This window comes from Lynx canadensis, chromosome C2 (genome assembly GCF_007474595.2).
Source record: "Lynx canadensis isolate LIC74 chromosome C2, mLynCan4.pri.v2, whole genome shotgun sequence".
NCBI lineage: Eukaryota > Metazoa > Chordata > Mammalia > Carnivora > Felidae > Lynx > Lynx canadensis.
In genome coordinates, this window is record NC_044311.2 from 29,959,836 (window position 1) to 29,980,726 (window position 20,891).

The 20,891-nt window shown below is 53.1% G+C and overlaps 1 protein-coding gene across 1 annotated transcript in view; it reads right to left on the reverse strand.

Moving 5' to 3' along the window:
* Positions 1-5,307: 5,307 nt before the first annotated feature.
* The window catches only part of SLCO2A1 (solute carrier organic anion transporter family member 2A1), an 81,891-nt gene continuing 66,307 nt past the window's right edge, over positions 5,308-20,891 (reverse strand). The window contains exons 7-14 of the mRNA XM_030330223.1: positions 20,602-20,680; positions 19,884-20,048; positions 18,642-18,831; positions 16,789-16,954; positions 14,270-14,433; positions 10,804-10,868; positions 8,245-8,368; positions 5,308-7,289 (exon numbers count right to left, since the gene is read on the reverse strand). Coding sequence (XP_030186083.1) covers positions 7,169-7,289; positions 8,245-8,368; positions 10,804-10,868; positions 14,270-14,433; positions 16,789-16,954; positions 18,642-18,831; positions 19,884-20,048; positions 20,602-20,680 — 1,074 coding nt within the window. The 3' untranslated portion in view covers positions 5,308-7,168. The remainder of the gene's footprint in view (positions 7,290-8,244; positions 8,369-10,803; positions 10,869-14,269; positions 14,434-16,788; positions 16,955-18,641; positions 18,832-19,883; positions 20,049-20,601; positions 20,681-20,891) is intronic.

Here is a 20,891-nt window from a genome sequence, read left to right on the forward strand (position 1 = left end):
ACCTGCTCTTCCCCCTGCATTCCGAGGCGGGTGTCCTTCTGTCTATATGCACTTCTTCATGGCACTGCTGGCCCTGTAATAGGTTATTAGCCAGTTGCCACACTATTTGTGTGCCTTCTTGGTTAGGTCTGTTTTGCTTCCCAAATTGTAAATTCCAAGGGTGAAGGGGTTCCGTTTGTCATGTTCACTCCACAGGCCTGGTGCCCACCACTTACCTGATACCCGAATCCACAGGATGGGCAATTGGGACGCTCCCTGAGTGGAGATGCCCAGGATACAGACATAGCTTTCTCTCTGAAGCCTGCTCCTATTTCAGGGCCAGGCCCTAGGAGGTGCTCCGGGAACTGAAGGAAAGAGGGGTCAGAGGGACCTGAGGCCCCTGGAGCCGCGGAACATGGGTTCCGAGAGGGCGACGCTGTGACGACTGCATATGCAGGCTGAGTGAACCGTCTGCCCACAACAGGTCCGATTGCCTCTGGAAGCCCTGTGTGCTTTTGGTGCTTCCTGGCATCTTTTTCTTTGCTTTCCTTGTTCTTTATTGTACTGAATAACGCAGGTAAACAGACTAAATTGTGCTTTGTCGCGGAGCAGGAGAGAAGGACATTTTCTCAAGGCCATGACCTGTGAGCGGGTGCCCAGACTCTGGGCCGCTCTGGAGGCCGCCGTGGGATGGATGTGTGGAGCCCCGCAGGGCCGAGGGCGCCGGGGCGGGGAAGCCGGGCGGCCGGAACCCCGGGCAGAGCACCCCATCCGGGCGCAGAGCCGGCCCGGCCGCGCGTGTCTTGGGTCCGCGGGGCTGACTTCCTCCGGGCTCCCGGCAGGACCAGGGCCCAGGGACGCGCGCGCCCCCTGGTGGCCGACTGCCACGCGGCTGGCGCACGTGGCCCCTGCGCGGCGCCGCTCTCTGCAGACCTCAGCCTCCCGTTCCCGGCGCGCGCCGCCTCGCTGCAAAGGAGGGAAAAGCAGCCGAGACCGCTGTCCTCCTTGCCTCAGGCTCCTCGTCTGTGAAATGGCAAGATAATTGGATCTCATAGGGCTGCGGTGACGAGTCTAGGTGCAAAATTGTCTAAAGCATTTGGGACGGTGTCTGAGCGCTCCACACACCCGATGTATTGAAACTCTGCGCTTCAGGAACCCTTCTGGAATCTCAGTATGTCTGGGGAGGCTGCCTGGATCTAGAGGCCAGACAGAAACAGTGTGAAATCGGCCTGGGTCCTTTGCCAGTGTAGACGGCAAAGGGAGAGCTTCTGTCTCATCCAGACACCCCCGTTCCTCTTCTGTAAACTAGGGGTAATGAAGTGTGATGAGGATCAAGGTTTAAACCAATGTTCGTCCCTATCTGGCATCTCTGAGGTCACTTTTATGGATTTGGCTTCTGGAAAAGGGGATACCTCGTGTTTCTCACGCTGATGGATGATAGAGTAGAGGGGAGGGGGTTAGCAACACTGGGGGACTGAACAGGTGCCCCTTTAAATTAGTTACTCTATTCTGCCCTGAGACTGAACCTCTCTGACTCCCAGCTCCAAGCCTGGGGCTTCAGGGCCCAGATGGGCAGAGAGAAGCAGTGGGAAGAAAGGGATGGGGATAGAGTAGCTTTCACCCCACTCTGGGCTGGGACAGGCTCGAAGCTTTGGCCAAGAGGAAGGCTGCAAATGCAGCCTTCAAGCACTGCATTTGTGCATTGTGGCTCCTTCAAGCACAAGCGGTGAGTGGCTCCCTGTGTGAGTGCTGGGAGTATTGAAAGGGCAGCCCCCTTGAGGGTATGGCATGGCCCACCAGGATCCCCCCAGTGTAGACTCCAGGAGGGGCTACCTGAGCTAAGAGCTAAGAGCACCTTCCTGGGATTGGCTGGCTGGGGCCCTAAGGCCCTTCTCCAAGGCCCTGACCCAGGAGCCGGGAGCAGGCCGGCCCCACCACTCACAGCCTGGTGTAAGCCAGCCCTCAAGACCCTCCAGAAGTCTCTAAGCCTGGACCTGACTGCCTCTCCAGGCCTTATCTCTGAACTCCTTCATGGGTCCTGTGCCCAGGGGTCTCTCAGAACTTGTCCAGGTTTTGCTGCCTCCTTCTCTTTGCCTGAAGTGTCTTTGCACCTTGGAGTCTCTTGAGATCCAGTCCATCCTGCAGGATGAGCATCAACCCATTTTTCCGATCTCTCAGCCAAATGAGCTCAAAGCACTTGAACTCTGCCCTCTGTTACAGTCTTATTCTTGTTCCCGATATGCCCTTAAAGGCTAGCGACCCTGTGTTTGTCATCTCCAGTCCTCATCTGCATCAGGTACTAAATGAATAAATGGAGACACAAGTGACAACTAGAAGGGGCCTCATTTTCCCCATTCGTAGGATAGGACTAGCCATACTGGCCTTCCAGGGCTGGTATGCACTGGCTCATCGCCTCCTCCTTCCCAGGGTCACTCGGGCAGCTGTACTTGTCTGACTCCTCAGCCTCCCCAGTCCTTTACCCCTTTCTTTGCTCAGCAAATCTCTCCTGTCTCAAGAGGAGACCCTGTATATCTCTCTCAACTGCCACCCCAGCTCTGCTTTCTCTGCTTCCTCCCCCACCTCCCCATCCCTCTGCAAACTGTCTGCTGGCTCAGCCTTGCCTGGAAATCATCTCATCACCTTTTGGGAGCCAGCATTGATATTGCCTCCTTTGGAAAGCATTTCCCCCTCCCCAACAGCCTGGCCTAAGTGTCCCTGGGAGCACCCACGTCCCCCAGGTTCGCCCCCAGTGGTAGAAGATTCTAGTACTGTCCGTATCTGCGTTTTATTTCTTCTGAACTCACCCCACACCTGCAGTTCAGTCAGGGACATACATGTAAGTTCTGGCCAACAGGCTGGGAGCAGAGGTGAAAGCATGTTACTCGGGGCCAGAACATTTACTTACCAGTGCGAGACCTTTGAGGATCTGCCCCTACCTTGTCAACTGTAGTGGCATGTTATGAAATGGAGGGACCTCAGAATACTGGATTACTGAGCCACTGCTCCAGAGAGCCACCTAGACCCACAGTGGACTTTAGGTGAGCAAGACAGGAACTCCCGTTATGTCACATGACAGATTGGTCAGGGGACCACAGCATAGCCAAGCCTGTCCTGACTGAATTCCAATTAGATGAGCTTGTTAGGTGAGTGGATGGAGTGGATGGGTGACTTTGGGAGCCATAAAGATCCGTGTGCATTTTAGTTATTATTATTGTCATCAAGGTGTGGCAGGTGCCCGGGGGAGGGGGAATAGGGACTTCAGCAAGCTGGGGTGACCCCTGTGTAGTGTGGGGACGAATGGCAGGAGAAAAACTTTCTTTCACTTATGATTTGCCAAGGGCTTGCCCACGACCTCTTTACATATTTAATCTCTGAGGAAAGGTTATAACGAATCGGGTGCTATTGGCAGGAGATGGATATTTTTCCCAGGTATGTAGTTCCTGTGCTTGTAGAAGATAGGATTTCTCTTTTAGATTTGCACAGTTTCTCTGTCTGCCTCTCTCTCTGTCTCTGTCTCTGTCTCTCTCTCTCTCTCTCTTTCTCTCTCTCTCTCTCACACACACACACACACACACACACACACACAAAGACAGAGCCCCTGCCAATCTCTCACTTTGGGATTCGGTAATATAATATTTTAATATCAACCCGAGACTGACTGGATTCAGCCCCCAGTTTAGCTGCTTCTCTCCATCTTTGAGAGCGGTTAGAGAACTCCCATTACGGCTTTGTTTCCTAAGCGGGACTCTGCTAACCCACCACCAGGTGGGGGTGTTCCCTTGTGGGTCTGTGTTCAGCTCTCTCAGGGCCTTTTCTCCTGAAAGTTTTTTCCTCCTTGTCCCGTTGCTCTGCGACTCTCCTTTAACTCAGCAAGGGTAATGTTCTTGCCACTTGAATAGAAGCTGGGTAAATGAAGTGGTACCTGGTGCTCCCTACCTCCATAGCCCTCAGTAGATTCTGCACCCCCCGCCATGGGTCAGTGAAGTTCCGTGGGAATAGAGGGGCTTCCCCCCATTTCAGCAGAATAACTCAGTAGGGGCTCTGGGGCTGCAGCTGGGGCTCGAGTAGAAAGATCTGGGCAGCCTGGTTTAAGTCCAGACCCAGCCAGGTGTTATATGGGTGAAGTTGGCCACAATGATCTCCTCGATTTCAGATTCCTCATCTTCAAGTGGGGCCTTAGGACCAGGCTGGTCTCCCTCATGGGGCTGTGGTGAGGGCTTTAGGCCAAAGGATAATTTATGGAGATATGGTATTTGATTTTCACTGTGGGCCTAGCCCTGCATCTGGCCTCTGCAAGGTTTCCAGGCTCAGGGGGAAGCAGGGCAACTAGGGAGCCTCAGCCTGGGAAGGGACCAGAGACTCATACTGGCAGGACCCAAGTGCTTTGGGAGCCAGACCTGAGGATGGTTGGTGCTAAATTTCCGGCCAGCCAGCAGGAAGACAGCAAGAAATCAAACATAACTGATTTAAAGAATAATTGTGACTTTTTAAAGCACACTTAAGCTTGGAGAGTGAGAATTCCACTCTCAGTACTGGTATGAACTTAATATTAAATGTGAGCTCTTAGACTGTTGTTCATGCCTGCTGCCTCCTGATTTCAGCCACCCAGGAAATCAGATTAACAGGCACCCCTTCCCTAATCATCTTTTACTTACCAAAGGCCTACAGAGTCTCTAAATTTCTCAGTGGCCTAGGCACAAGTGGGCGTCCCCAAGGTTCTGCTGCACTGATAGCCCACCACACAGGGTTTAGAGACCACCCACATCGGCCTCACATGAGGGGCCGGTTGAAAGTGCCACTCCTGGGCCCTCTTAGATCCACAGAGATCAACTCAGGGGCTAGCTGGAGAGGTCGGGAATTTGCATTTTAACCACATCCTCTATGAGTGTCTAGCACTCTAGGAAGTTCCTTCAGCTTTGCTCTAGAAGTGAAATGAAGGTGACACCATTATATTCTCTGCTGGCAATCAGAAGAAAAGATTTGCTGTGGAGCCGTAGCACTGGCTGTGACCAAGTGACCGATGATGATTATGATATTAATTCTGATTTATGTCATGGACTTAGCTGTTGGTGTTCAATTCCACTTACGGCTATAAACTCAGGCAGGGATTATTAAGGCCTCCTGAGAGCCCAGGACCGTGGGCTTTGACAGTTATCTGCAGAATGTCACTGAAGGAACAGGGAGCATCTGCGGCCTGCTCTATACCAGGCTAATGGGTTGAGAGTCGCATTATCTCCGATCTCCATGGCTATGGGCCCCTGAGGTTGTGGCCTGGGCACCTTCTCTGGCCAGAAAGTACAGTTCTGTGGGCTCTCTGACAGATACACATGACAGTACAAATTCATAACCAAGTTACAGCAATAGCAAAATTATAATATATTAATAGCAATATCATAATAGAATAAAGCCTTGGGAGGGCAACCAATCTTCCAGAATCTGCAGGCTGGCATCCGATGTTTGTCAGCTCAGCTGAAGGTAGTGCCTTCAGAATTTGGTTACATCGCAGCAAGAAGGACCAGGATTAGTTGCAGGGAATCATTTTCCAAGCAGACCCATTTTAAATGCTGAAACTGGCCCCTGAGGTTGCATGGAGCCTCCCTTCCTGAGTGAGATCTTTGGAAATAAAAAGGTGGCTTAGGAAATAAAGCCATCTCTAATGGTGGCTTTCACAAAGACTTCAGTCTCATGGCAGTTTGGCCACTGACATACATTTTTTGGCTTACTACCGTATAAGCCGTTCTCAGAGGTGGCTTCTGGTATGCTTCTTCTAAGAGGAGTGGCACTCAAGAGAGTCATGTATGGCAATAACCAGTTCCCAGCTGCTCCAGAGGACATGGTGAGCCAGGTGTCTATCTGGCAAAGGGCCAGGTTCAGGGGCAACCTGGTGGGGCACTGATGGCCAAGATCCTGTTCATAAGCTCTGGGCTCGTGCTGTGCCTCTCCTGCTGCTCTCCACTGAGCACACTCTGGAAGAAGGCCCAGTGTAGACAGAGGGAGGTGAGGGGAGGTCTCAGGAAAGCTCGGTGGAGCGCCATGTACTAGCACTGCCTTGCACAAAGCTGCTTTGCAATAAATAAAATACTTGTTGATGAAAGGCCTCCTTTGTGGACTTCTAACTCTGAACCTTTACCACATAGCAGCAGGGTAGTGCAACCCAGGCCCACAGAGGGGCAGTGAGAAGAGGCTGAGAAAATGTTAATACAAGCTTGTTTGGAACAGGGGAGCCGACCATGCTGGCCTCTATTTTGCGAGCTGCAGCTTGCCATCCAGCTTGGTAGCCCTTGACGTCCCCTCAGCTTCATCACTTGCTCTGCCGACATCTGGACTGCCCGTCTTTACTCTTTGACACACAGGGTGAGGTCCAGACAGGGAGGCCCATGTGAGGCCACCTCGTCTGCTCCCAAGAAAACTTGGGGAGGGTCTTCTCATCAGTCTGAGTTGAGTGGTGTCGTCCTCACTTTGTGGGTGTGGGAGGTCGGGCTATGGACCACTTCACAGCCCTCCTCAGGTCTTCACCATGGTGTGGCTTTCTTAGCACAGAAGGGTCTAGAGTTAACGTGAACAGCATCTGGATGACCCACCCTCAGGGTTTCTTGGTTCCTGCTCTGGTGCCTGAGGATGAGGGAACTGAGAGGAGACTGACTGGCCATACTTCCCAACATGGCAGCTTCCAAGATGGCCTTTAAGAGCAGAACACAAAGATCTGAGGGGAAGGAGGCCAGCCCCTCCTGGGTTCCGTGCTGATGCTGAACGGAGACTCAAAGGGGCTACAGCCAGGCTCCCGTCTCCTCTAGCCTGGATCTGGCCATTAATCATAATCCAGCCCTCTCCCTTTTTCCTCTGGGAAGATATGCCTTTCCTCTCTCCACTTAGGAAACCACCCCCACCTCCCAAGGCTGGTGAGGGGCCGGGGCTGCTTTGGTGGTCAGCCAGCACTGAGGAGAGCCTCCTGAGGATCCAGAGAAGACCTGGCCCTCCAGTTCAGTGCCCATCCAGCCCAGGTGCACAGTGGACCTAAGGAATCCTGGGGGAGGAGGAGGCAGGGAAGGCGAATGGTGACTGGGGTTTCTCTCTTATTTAAAAAACAAAAAGGAAGTGATGTGTTAACAGTGAATACAGGCGGGTGTTGGGGGTGCAGGGTCCACTTTCTGGAGCAGGGCAGTGGCCGGGCCGGGCCGGGCATCCAGGGTCAGATGAGGCCCGCAGCCTTCTCCTGCACATTGTATTCCTTGTTCCTCTTCACCCGCCAGCTGATGAACACGAGCAGCAGCGTGCCCAGCGCCTTGTAGCCCACCTGCAGGCCCAGGTACCTGTACAGCAGGAGGAGGCGGGGCCAGTGAGGGGGTGTGGAGGCTCTGTGGACCGGGTCCCAGGGCAATGGAGAAGAGCATCATCATTTCCACAGTGGCCCAGGGACTATGTTGTCAGGTAAGGATCCATTACCACCCAGCTGGGGACCACTTTCCTCATCTCTCTGACCCACGGGCAGGAGCCTCCCAGAGAATAGGCATGATGTTCCCAATCCAGTAGTCCTTCCCCACCCCTGCACTGCCCCCCTCCCTGCCCCCCTCTCCCTGCCCCACCATGCTCCCAGGGCCAGAGACAACACTGCAACCCCAGCCAGTTTGGAGCATCTGGTCCTCCCAGCATAGCCAGGAGACGGGTGTCTGCTCACTGCCCTCTTGGTCCAGCCCTCTCCCGGCCTTCTATGCCACTCTGACACCGTTTCCAGACTCTGTTCCACCCCCTCAAGCCCACTCTCCCCTCAGTTTCTGGTCTATATGGTGATGGGCAACAGGTGAGATGGCTGGAAGGGGTGCTGAGGCAGGTTAGGCCCACCTGCCCTTGACCTGTGCCATGAGCCACGGTGGGGCCACCTCTCTCAGAGCATGGGAGATGGCCTGCATCATTCCACAGCCACAGCCTCGCCTCAGACTGCAGCCAGTCCCTTTCCCTTTGACAAACTTCTTTCTGCTGCTTCCCCTCCTGAGGGACTATGGACCAGGGGCTAGCTCCCAGTAGTGTGTGCGTGTGCTGGTGGGCTCTCTCTCTCTCTCTCTCCACCACCTGGATGGCTCTCTGTCACCAGTGACCCCCGGTCCCTCTCCATGGCAGTGCCCCTCTAGTCCCCTCCCTCAGAAGCCTGGCTGCCCCCTCCCCGCCCCCCCCCTCCCCAGAGCTGCCACAGCAGATGGCTGCCCTCTGCTCTGGGCTGGGGCCTGACCCCCTCTCCAGCCCCCCCAAGGCGGGCTGCCGGGCCCTCACCTGTCTCGGAGAGCATCATTGTTGTAGTAGGCACAGGCCCCACGCCTCCCTGAGCACTGCAAGCTCCACCGGATGCAAGAGTAGTCGATGGTGAGGCCGTAGAGGGCTGGAGACGGCAGCCAGGCTGGTGTCGGTGGGAAGAGAGTTGAGAGAGTCCAGTCACATGGAGGTGCAGGCTGAGGCACCCGACCGGGTGACAGGAGAGCACACCCACCCACCCATCGCCCCTGTGTGGTTTGCCTGAATGAGACCGTCTCTGCCCCAGTCCTGGGAACCACAGTGACTTTGGAAAGCCGAATAGCTTCCCAAGAAGCATGAATTCCTCTTTCACTAGAGGCTTAGAAAAGGGACCTGAGCCATCCTTTCGGGGCAGTGAGTCACAGAGGCCACCGTGATGCCAGCTCAGACATACCACATAGTTCTCACGCTGGATTGGTCCCAAGTGGAGACAGGCTGACCTCCACCTTGTGGCAGGAGCCTCCTGAGGGCATCGACTCCTCAAGTCCTCACAGGTGGGTGGGTACCCTTGTCTTAAGAAGGAGGAAGGTGGGCATGGCTAGCTCACCGTTGCATAGCCGGGAGGGTCAGGGCTGGGCTCTGAACCCTGGTTTCCTCTGGTCCCATCTTTCACCACAACAGGCTGCCTCTGTGGCTGAGACAGCACCCCCACAAGACCCCCAACACTCTGGCTGCTCAGAGCCTCTACCCCAGCCCCCTGAACTTCCCCACAGCTGAGCGGTGAGGCAGAGGCTATGACGTCCTGGTGTTAAATATTCAGAATGACTCCTGTATTGTTAGCTACAGTTCTAGGCAGTCTCGGGACTGGGGAGGGGCTTGTCCGGGATTCACACCCCAAACCCTGCCCTCAGAACAGTCTCCAGACTGTCTTTAGGGCCCTGTGAGAAGCTGCTTCAGGAAGAAAGAAAGAGGAAATCTGCTTGTGGCTCCACCCGTAATGGGAACCTTTGAGAACCAGCCTCTCTACTCAGACCCTGCTCACTTCCAAGTCTCCAGCTAAGCGGGGGATGGAAACTGGCCACAAGGATTGTCCACCAAGGATGCTTCCCTAAATAGAAACAAAATCCAGAGAAATTTTCAACCAAATTTCAGTGGGTAATTTAAAACTTGCTGGGTTTTATCCATGTCCTTCTTTCCACCCCAGAGTGGGGCTGTGTTCATGGGTGATGAATGGAAATGCCTTTAGCCTGGATTTTCTAACTGTGGTTCCAGATGGAGTTGTCTGAGCTCCAATGAGAAAACAAAGGCAGCAGGTGCTTTGAGCAGTGGGACCGTGACTGTTTGCAAGGCGGCTAGGAGAAGGTCCTCAGAGCCCGTCCTAGCTGCTGGCTGTGTTGAGCAGAATGCAGGGTTTCCTTCCCAGCAGAGATTTTGGAGCAAGTTATACATGAATCATGTATGATAGGCTAAATGACAGCAAGGAGGTGTGGTGATGGCAGTGCCTCTGCCACCAGGACAGGGTAGAGCCCACTGCCCTGCATCCTCCATGCTGGTAATACAGGCCTGAGGAGGAGGGTCCGAAGGCACCGTGCTGGAAGGAGGGGAGCAAGTGACCCGAGCCTGAGAAATCCCATTGAAAAGGCTGGTTCATTCCTCAAAGGTTCTCGCTCAGCAGGCCCCACCAGGGACATCACCAACACACCCCAGAACAATAATGGAGGGCCAAGCGAGGCCTGGCTCCTGGATAATAATGCACGGTGGGCCCTGCAGGGATTTCAGCATGTAGGGTCAGAAAGTCCACTCCCATAGCAACTGAAGTCCCTCTGGGGCAATTGCCATATTCCCCACTCCAGTGTGCACACACTGGGTCCTTCATACTCAGTTGAATTTAGTCCCTTTACTTGGTTTACCTGTCACTGCAAGGGTCTGCACATTGATTCCTGAATGTGTCAAGAAAGGAGGATCCAGCACGAGCCTCTGGGAGAGGGCGGTGAGGTCCACACATGCCCCAGCCTCCCCCAGACCATGCCCCCAGGGAGCTTGCCCTCGGGTGGGGGGTGGGGAGCATTACTGATCCTGTGCTCACAGCTCCATCCCTCCGGATGGAGGGTGGGCTCTGGGCTGCGGGAGCGTGGGCAGGGCTTGTCGACAGAGGCTTCCCCCCACCCCACCTCAATGAGAAATATTTGCTGCATAGAGGCAAGGGAGGGAGTTTTGTAAAATGGGAGGGAAGCCAGGGCTGGGCTCAGCTGCTGTTCTGGGACAGGAATGCAGGGTTTTTGTTCCTACAGCCAGTTCTTGGAGAGAGATGAAAAAATACCTGCCTTCAATTCTTTATTAGGTATTCTCAGCTGTGTCCACTTTTCATTTTTCTTACATGGTTTTGTTTGGAATTAATGCCATAGATGGAATCTTTCCTAACCTCAAGGAACAGGGAAACCGTCCATATAGGGTCTTGGCCTTTGCTGATGCTTGATTATGCACAGCTTCTCTTCACAGCAGAGATGAGAGAGGGCTTCCTGCAGCCCCAACCTGCACTTCACAGCCCTCAGATGCCTGGTGCCACTCCCCAGGAAGGAAGGGGGCATCGCAGACACTTACCCAGCAGGCGCATCAGCAAGAACTGTACCCCAATGGCAAATGACTTTTCTTCCTGGTTCACCACACTGTAAAGGAAGATTGGAAGTCAGCAGCTGGAGGACTGAGGGCTGTGCCTTCGCTCAGGGGCAGCCAACCTCAGAGCATGCCAGAACCTGCCCTCCAGTGGCCTGACAGCCACCTGACTGACTGGATTCACCTCAGCCAAGTGCTCCTGTTGTTTATATCTGTGGTTCTCAAAGCATCATCGCTGGACCAGCAGCATGAGCACCTCCCCACACCCCAGGAACTTGTTAGAAAGGCAGATTCCCAGGCCCTACCTCAGACCCAAGAATCAGATCCTCTGGGAGCAGGGCCCGGCCATCTGTGCTTTAGGAAGCCCTCCACGAGATTCTGTTGCACACTCGCATTTGAGAACCACTGGTCCCTGTGACTTTCAGGGTTGCCCAGTGTCCCCTCAAGAGGCAGAGGGCAGAAAAGGCTGGGAACGGACAGAAGGATGGGGAAGGGTGTGTTCAGGGCAGCAGGCCTGAACAACTCCCATGGAGTGTAAATAGCAATAAAGACAGCCCTGATGAAAGTCTAATTAAGGCCCCTGGGCTGTAGGCTTCTGTGTGCAACGAAAAGAATCCTCTCCCTGGGGCCAGCTTCCTGGGCGTGTGGCCTGTGCAGCCTCCCAGGCCCCCACCCTCGGAAAGGCCCCACGTCTGGTTTAACGGTCTGCTGCGGCCGTCTTGAAATTCTCAATAATTTTGGAACCAGGAGCCTCCCATTTTCATTCTGCACTGGACCCTACAGATTATGTAGCCAGTCTTACCCCTACCCTTCTTCCCTCAAGAGGGGATGAATGTTTGGCTGAGGAAGGAGATTCAGAGAGAGATGGGGAAGCTATCTGTCAGTGGTATTGCCAGGCCCTGCCATCCCAGCTGGGCGTGGGGCAGAAAAGGAGGACACCCCATCCACAAGGTGGGGAGCCAGGAGGTGGCCTGCAGAGGCATCAGGCTTCTCTGTGCTCTGAAAACCCACACTTCTGGGTGGGTATCTGTGGGGGAAGGGCATTCGGGGCCGAGGGCACATCAAGGAAGGGAAGTCAGAACTAATCTCCAGGTCTCTGCACACGTTTTGTTCTGTCCCCACAGTCCTGCCAGCAGAGAGGAATGGGACCCTCTTCCAGTTCCTCTGAAGGAAGGCCCAGTGAAAACAGTACTCATGGGGTGCAGCAGGGGAAAAAGACAGCCACTTGGGACCCCCCCAGTGGAAAGTGCCTCAAATCTCAATCTAATGGATGCTCCCTTTATGCCTATAGGTCCCTCCAGTGGCCCAATTCATAAGTCTTGGTCATTGTGCCTGGGCAGACTCCCCTAGATTCTGAACTGAATGGGGCTTGGGCACCCCAATTTGCCTTCTGATGGACAACTTGAGCCTCTTATGGTGTCTGCTGACATTGGAGGTGAATTAACTCTGGCATTCTGCCCACTCTCTCCTTCCACATTTCTGGTGAAGCTTCCCTCACAGCCTGTATTTCCATGCCTAGTTGGGGGTCAGGGTACAAACAACAGTTGGGTCACCTACAAAGTCATCTTTAAGCTTCACCTTCTCCACGCTAAATAGCATCTGTTTTCCCATCTTTCCCAGTGGGATTTATCTTTAAACAATTTGGGGGTCCTGGAGCCTCTTCAATTTCACTTCAGCCCCTGCCAGACTTAGAAGGGAGAGGTTTCCTAGGAAAGCCCATCCTGTGGTTGAAATGATGCTCCTTCTCCACAGCTTCCCTATCCCTAAGGCTTGTTGGAGTCTTCTGGGAGGCAGACTGCTCAGGGACTTCCCTGTGAAATTTCCTTATCCTGTTCCCTCTCCTCATCCTGGCCACCCACAGATCTTTCTCAGGGTTAGAGGGTCCTCCACGGTCCATCTGGTCCTGGTGCAAGAGGTAACCCCACCCAGGGGCCTCAGGTGAAAGTACTCATGCTTGGAATGCACAGGGTGGGGAGTGGTAGAAAGAGGGTACTGACGATATTGGGAGAAGCAAAATGCTCTGGATCTGAGCATCCCCACACGTTCCTGTGGAATATGCTAAGAACACAAGGTTCTGACTGCTCTTTTTCTGCGCCATTTCTCAGGATGGTGGTTGCAATGAGCAACCTGGAGGCATAGGGTAAAATCTTCCCCTAGACTAAGAGCAGTCTTGGTCTATATAGCTGTGACTCTCTCAAGCTCAGTGTTCCTCACTGTGTCATAAGCTCACTGCATGTGAAACATACACCTGGGTGCTCCAGGTCACCCCATGGGATGTGGAACACAAGGATAAATGATGTTCACGCTCCTTACTGTGCTGTGAGTAATAGTCCTTTATCTTTGAACCAGGAGTCTCCTGTCTTCTGCCAGCATTCTTGAAACAGTAACAAAAACAGGAGCTTGGTAGTTTGCAAGCTAACTTATAATTAGGATAAAATCCCAGGTCCTGACAAGCGGCTGCTTCTGTTCTTCATCTCCTAGCCTTTTGGGAAAAATAGGTCATTGGCATCTAGCTACCTGTTAATGATTCTTAGAGTTTGGTTAATAACGATAATTAACTAATATGCAGGATACCTTATATTTACAAGGCAATTTACCAGGTAATCCTAACACCAGTCCTTTCCTGTCAATTATCATTAACCTCTTTTCATAAATGAGGGAACTGAGACTCGGTGAGGTTGGCATTCAGCCAACGCATGGCAGAGCTGGGTCTTTGACCCTAGCGATGGGCATCCAAATCCTGTGTTTTTCCCTTTCTTCTTTCAAGGTGGGTGAGGACAGGAAAGAGGCGGGCAGGGGTGGGTTAGGTGAACTTGGTTGAAATGTTGTTTTCCCTTTTGCAGAGGATGAGGTGAAGGAAGGGTCAGTTCCCTGCTAAAACTTCAGAGACATTTCACCGCCACTGTAATGGGACACCTCTGTCCTCCCCTCCCACCTTGGCCAGCTTCTCCCTTCTGACTGGAGAACTTGGTCCTGGCTCCTCACACACTGGGCTTTTCTTATTTTCATTCTTCCTCATAGCCTTCATTCTGTCTCTGGAAAAACTTTTCACATTTTTCTTCCTTGATTTTGTGCATCTAACTCAATTCTCCTCCTTCTTCTCAGTTCTTCCAGGATTTAAATATGACTGAATCTACAGGCATTTCCACAGCATGGAACCAGGCAGCCCGGCTTCATCAGGACTTAACTGTTCATGGCTCTGCCCTCCCAGGGCTGGGGTCTCTCAGTGCAGAGTGGAGGTGCCAACAGGGCACATGGGTGCCCTGAGACAGACTGAGGCAGCACAGTGAGGGGCTCCGCACCGAGTCTGGCTCGGCAGGGCCCCCGGCATTGTTGTGTTAGTATCACCGTCCCGCATCACCCAAAGAGCATTGCTGATTGGCGTTCAAAGGACTCTGAGGGAAAGGAAGGAGAGGCAGAAGCAGGCAGCATGGGGAAGGAGAGGCGCACTCACCGCAGAACCATCATGTAGAGCGGGTTGTGGGAGATGCAGGCTATGAGGGCCACGAAGGAGATGAGGAAGATGGCCGGGAGCAGGAAGTGGGCACAGGGGATGGGGCATGATCCCGTCTTGGCTGAAGAGGACGCCCCGGTCACACAGCTGCAGTTCAAATAGGTCTTGGGAAGGAGAGGGAGAGGGGAGGGGGAAATCTGCTGTTATTATTTGGCCTCCACACGTGACAAACGCCTGCACCAGCTCTAGCCTAAGAGCCCCTCAGGTTTTGACAGCTCTGCCCTGGGGAGCTGGGCGATGCTGCATGTGGAGGCTGGAGAGCAGACTCGGTGAGGGGTTCGAGGTGCCCCATGGATACCACCTCTGACCTCTGTTTGGGCAATCAAAACCATCTTCACCAAAACTGGTCGTCTAGCATGGGCTGGGCCCCTCCAGCGGTTCCACTCACATCAGGACATGCAGGATCCCACTGCCAGGCAAGGCCTACCCAGCTTGGGACCAGGGGCTGGGAGGGCTCTCTTCAGGGCCAGGCCAGCCTGTGCCCAGCAGCAGTGGTTTCGTGGGTGGTGTTCTTGCAGTTTGTGTGCTTATTGCACAGAAGGTAAGAAAGGTATAAATAGGAGACAGCAGTGGGAACCTAGCTGAATCCGCTGAGCTCTTCATCTGTTAGGCCTCTGCCTGAGCGGAACTCCTCCCGTCTGTGAAGGCCTCTAGCGAAGGAGGTCCCTGTCTCAAATCTGCAAGTCCAGATAGTTCAGCGCTCTTGTAAGACTGGCCTTGGTGGCCACTGCCCGTGACAGGTGGTCTTCACCTTACCTTTCACAGCATCTGATGGATTAGTCTATGACCATTTAAGTGTCATAGCGGTTACAAGGCTAGGACCAGAACTAAGGAGCTAGTATGCCCCCTTCTGGCAGACAGCAGGAACTACACACCTTCTTTGTTTTGGCTGCCAGGAAGCTCAGAAATAAGTTATGTGCAGTATGGCTATTAGTTCCCTCAGTCTGGATTTTTTTTTTTTAACATAGATCTTTTCCCTTTGTAATTTACCGTCTGTTCTTGATATTATGCTAATGGCTCTGTGTAATTATTGGAAACCTGTCAAGATGATTTCTGGAAGCAGATGAGTCAGAGGTAAGTAAATAAAGATAAGGAAACCACAGAAGCCACCACAGACTCATTTGACTAGAAGGCAATGGAGAGAGCATCATGTCTGCACTCCTTGTCCTCCACCTGCCCACAGAGGTGGCTGTGGGAGCAGCCTTGCCCTGTGCTCTCAGAGGATGATGCTAAGTGGGGCTAGCCTTGTCCATGCCTTCCACACAGGCTTAAAGGAACGAGGCGTATGCTTTTCCTTAGGGCATCTTTAGCAGAACTGAACAGACTTTCCATTGCTTTTAGTAAAAGGTAGATCCAAATCCTAGGCCTGGCCTGGCCAGCCTTGGCCTATGTATGACATGCCTCTCAGCACCAACCCTGGCCTTCTCTGCTTTCTCCTGCACCCAGCTAGGTCATGCCCTAGGGCGTTGCTCTTGCTGTTTCTTTACCTGGAATGCCTCACTTCCAGGACTTTCTAGGGTCTTCCTCTTCTGGTTGTTCAGTTCTAATGTCACCTCCTCAGGGAGGCCCCCAGACACTCTCTGTCCATTAAGTCTCTTGGGGCCATGGATTACATTCTAAAACTATCTTGTGCGTTTATTTGATAGAATGCAAACTCAGTGAGAGCAGGCACCTTGTCTGATGGGTTCACTGCTGAATCCTCAACTTCTGTGGCCATGCTGGATGTTCACTAAATATTTGTTGAATAACTGAACAAATGTCTTGACTTGGTTTGCTGCTGACTGATCCTAGAATCCAGGAGTCATAGCACTCAGAGGGCTATTAGAGCCTTGCCAGGTGGGCATAGTGAATGTTGGTTGCACCACTGGAAGGCTGCTGGTGAGGAGATATGTGACCTTGAACAGATGTGTCCCAGACTGAGGTCGGGTCCTGGGTTCTAGTCCCAGATCTGTCCCTAAATAGCTCAGGACTTCAGGTCAGTTGTGTGGCCACATGTAGGGGCTGACAGGTTCCACTGAATACCCTAGGTCACACTTCCAGCTCTAACCTTCTGGGGCCACATCACAGAAGATCCCCTGCCCTCAGTTTATCTAGGCCTGCCTCTGTGGCTTTCCACACAGCCAGTATGCAGGATCCAGGATGCCCATTAGGATCCTTCGGGATGAGGCTCAAAGGCCTCAGCTGAAGCAGTTCTTTGGCTTGTTTCTGCTCTGAGCATTGTTAGGCCTCAGGAATGTGAATCTGTTGAACATCGGCCAATCTTTAATTGACTTTGGGCTGTAGGCATCTGGTCATGACCTTAGGGAAGGGGAGGTGGAGAGAGGGCGGGTGTGGCCCAGAGGCCAGAAGCTGGGAATGAGTGTGGGGTGGGTGGCAGTCTGCCCATCCTGGAGCCTAGGAGTGGTCTGCGAGGGCACATGCTGAGCACAGAGACCCCACGGGGCTTCTCCCACCCTTACCAGCTGCTTGGAGGCTACCGAGCTGACGTTAATCTCACTGCAGCCGGCGTGGCATGGGGAGAGGTACTCCACTCCATTGTCTCCGCAGACCGGGTGGAAGATGGAATCTGGGCACGAGCAGTCCTTGCGGCAGGCAGGAGGCTGCGGATGTATAGGACTTGATGTCCTGCCAGCAAAACAGGAAATGGGGAATCAAACAAAGCAAGACCAAAGAAAAGTCTCCTCACGCCAGCCCAGTGTGAGTTTCCCGCCTGTTTAGTGTGCCTGTGTGTCTCTGTCTTGGGCCAGCGCCACCCTGGGACCTGAATGATGCTTATCGGAGCCGATGGTGAATTGACTGCCTGATCAGGGCTCATGGCATCACCAGGTGCAGCTCAGCAAGGCATGGTCAGCAAAGCCCACACTGAAGAAGGACGTCAAGACACCCAACCAGCCAGGACTCCGATGAAAGAGACAGCAGATGCTATGCAAAGTCACAGGCAATATTTCCCTTCCCTTCTCCTTCATCTGTGCTCAGGCCGAGGGAAGGCTGGGGCTCCTTGAGGCAATCTGGGGTCGAGAGGTCTCCAGTCTCTGGGTCTATGGAGACATTGCCTAGGTCGCTCCACCCCCTGTGCTGCACCCAAGGGGGTTTCACCAGCTGACCTCACCATTCTTACCACCCCCCCCCACCACATCTGATGTTCATGATCGTCTCTGGGGAGGGTAGGCATAGGCTGACAAACCCCAAGCCAGGGGGCTGCTAAAACAATGACACCACTGATAGTTAACAGTAATGGGGTGCCTCTTATGTGCCAGGAACCATGCTCACGGCTTTTCACCCAGCCATCATGACAACTCTTCAATTAATTCCATTGCTTCTGTGATGAGAAAACTGCAGATGAGACAAGTAACTTTCCCCAGCTACAAAGGGCTGTGCCAGACTCTCCCCAGTCTGATGACAGAGCCCTGTGCTAAAAACCCCCACTCAGAGCAGCCCAGGGGCTCCAAGCTCTCGGCCTCTCTCAATCCACAGTCAGCCTGCAGAACAACGCACCCTGGTGGTGGGGGGGGGGGGTCCCCGCCCTGAGCAGCCCTCCCTTCCCTCCTTCACCCACCAAAGACAGAAGAGGTAATTTCAGAGAAAAAGAGAAAACACCAAGACAGAAAGTTACAGTATGTCCAAACGTTGCAACCTTGTTAGGCAAAATGTAAAAGAAGTCGTTGGAAGGGGCACTCAGGTAAAAACAAATGCTCTTTGTTCAGCACCCTTCCCTCACAGGCCCCTAAAGCTCTTCCTGAACATGACACCAGATTCAAAACTTAGGACCAGGTTGCTTTATGCAAACCGACAGGTGTACTTTACCTGCCCTCTTCCTCACCTGCCCTAATTTTGTATGAGTCTGCCATCACTTTCATTGTTCTTTCCCAGATCTTTTCAAGTCCCCTTCTCTCATCTTTCTTCAGCAGCTCAAGGAGACTTTGTAATTGTAGCTGGCACAGAGCTGATGCTAAACATAGCTTATTTCCTGGTTCCTGAGGCTCACAGCCCTACAGATTCATCCTGAAACCAAATTAACCAGTTTTTGGTACTTCTTAAAAACAAAACAAAACAAAACAAAACAAAACAAAACAAAACAAAAGACAGAACTCTGACCCTGATTGCTGGTGACCCAATAGGACTCTCTGATTTCTTTTCATAAGTGAGCATATTATTCAAGGCCTCATTTTCTAAGTTGCCACACAGGAGATTAGATCAAAAGCGGAAAGGAGAGAAGAGAGGAGTTGAGGAAGCAGAAAGGAAGATGCACGACAGCCAGATCCAGGCTCTGGCCTCAGTGAAGGGGATCTTCTCACCTCTCATTGCCTATTACCTGGGGGGGTAGACCTCCGCTATAGTGGGGGTAGAGCATCCCATGAAGAAGAGAGGGGCACAGAGGATCATGGAGATGGTGATGATGGTGGCAGCCACGCGGGGAATGGTTTGCAGAGAGAAAACGAAACGTTTCATGAGGATTCCTCCAAACAGCATCCCCAAGGCCGCGGCAGGGAGGTTCACAGCACCTACAGGTAAAGAGAAGCTGGTCTGGGTGTACAGGACTGGGAGTCTTGTGAGGAGCCGCAGACACTGAGCTGAACCATGGACAAGGAGACACGACTACCTGAAGGGACATTTGATACATTCAAATGCTGTGGTAAGAGCTGACATTAATTCAGCGCTTACTGTTTGCCAGACACATCTACAGAGTTCTCTTGATGTAGCAGATTGTCCTGCTTGTGCAAAGAAGAGAGAAATAAATGGGGCCCTTGCAGTCACAGGGATGTGGGTTGAATGTGCATTTAGTAAGTGCTTTTCATTACCTGGCCCCTCATTGCACCCTCACTGTCACCACATGAGTCACACAGTGGTGCTCCCTGCCTGATGTGCTGGTTGGTGCCTGAAAGCTAGAGGGGTGAGGCCCTGGCCACCTTGCCACATCCCTATGGTCAAGCTCACCTGTGGACTGTGCTCAATAATTCACTTCAGTACTTGGTTGGGACCACATCAGTGATTCTCAATCTCAATTGGCAAAAAATACCAATGCTGGGCCCCACCCAGAGATTCTGCTTTCATTGACTGAGGGTGGGGTCTGGGTATCTGCACTTTTTAAAGCTGTCCAGGGGGTCCTAAAGTGCAGCCAGGGTGGAGAATCCCTGGGCCACATACTCCTTACCCAGGCGAATGTATTCAAGTCCTTGGTGAAGAAGGGAAAAAACCAGGAGGCATTTTGCCTAGTCCCAAATTACACCTTTCTCTTTCCTCTGTTGCCCCGGATGATGTCAGGACCTTTGGGAAGCCCTTAGGCTTCCAGCTCCTCTGATGGAAAGGAAGGCAGACCCCAGCCTCTGCCTCTCCCTGCCTGGAATAATAGGGGCCCCAGAGATCTGCCAAAGACCTTCTAGATGGCTAACCAGGAAAAGTGTCCTTAAAATTCTTTCCCCAGGGCCACAGTCCTCTTCTGGCTCTTATCTGTGTCCGGTCTGGCCTCACCCATCCTGTATGGGCGGCAGAGGGCCCAGCCTCTCCTTCAGGCAGGCCCCCTAGCTCCTACAGCGCCCTCACCCTCTGGACTCACCGATGAGGAAGTTGGCATAGGCTGCGGAGGCACCATACTGCTTCTCCAGGAATTTGTTGAGGAATGTGGAGAGGCCGGCAATGACAGAGGAGAAGGTACACTGGGCCAGGACCACCAGCATGAAGAGCGGGTTCATCAGCAACCTCAGGAAGATGCGGGGAAACCCTGTAATCAGACGGCTGTCAGGGGCCAGGCCTTCGTGGTAGTCATCCCAGGGGTACCTTGATACTAGGTCACTGCCCTTCCTCCTCCTCCAGGCAGCTTTCCTCTCTTTCTCATGGCAGATCTGAGGCACCAAAGTGTTCAGTGGCCAGTCTGGGGGCACAGAGCTGCTCGACTCCCACTCAACATACTCACAGGCTAAGTAAAATGAGGACATGCCTACAAGATATCAGGCGGAGGCTGGATAGAAATAGGACTAACACCGGGAACATTCTCCTCACATGACAGCCACCTCCATGTGAAAGGAGGGGACAGAACACGGGGCCAGACCATGGAGGCAGGGCTGACTGCTAAATCTGAGTCTCCTGAGACCTGCAAAGAAGCAGTCACCAGGACCCCTGGCAGAACCCCTCCTGGGAGATGGGCCAGTTACAGACCACCTGTTCTTACTGACCTTCACCACACACAATACCACATGGGCTGGGGTACCCCCTAAACCTCCCTCAAGACAGACCCCCCCCCCCACCTCCAGGGCTTTGCCAGGTCAGTCAGTTACGTTTAATGAAATCCAGCAGGGAGCTTCTTGGCTTGACCTCGTCCATCTTCCTTGCCTCATCCACTATGGCAGGAGACCTCTGAAGGCAGCGAAGGAGGTGAATGTTAATGTCCGAGGCTCCTTGTTGTGACCCTTCCCTGGGCCCTTGACCCTCCTGGTCTTGGTGGCTCAGGGATGGGCAGCAGTGAGCTGCCCACCCCAGGTGTGTGTGTGTGTGTGTGTGTGGGTGTGGGTGTGGGTGTGGGAGGGCACCCAGAGAATGCTCTCTTGAAACGAACACCACCTGCATG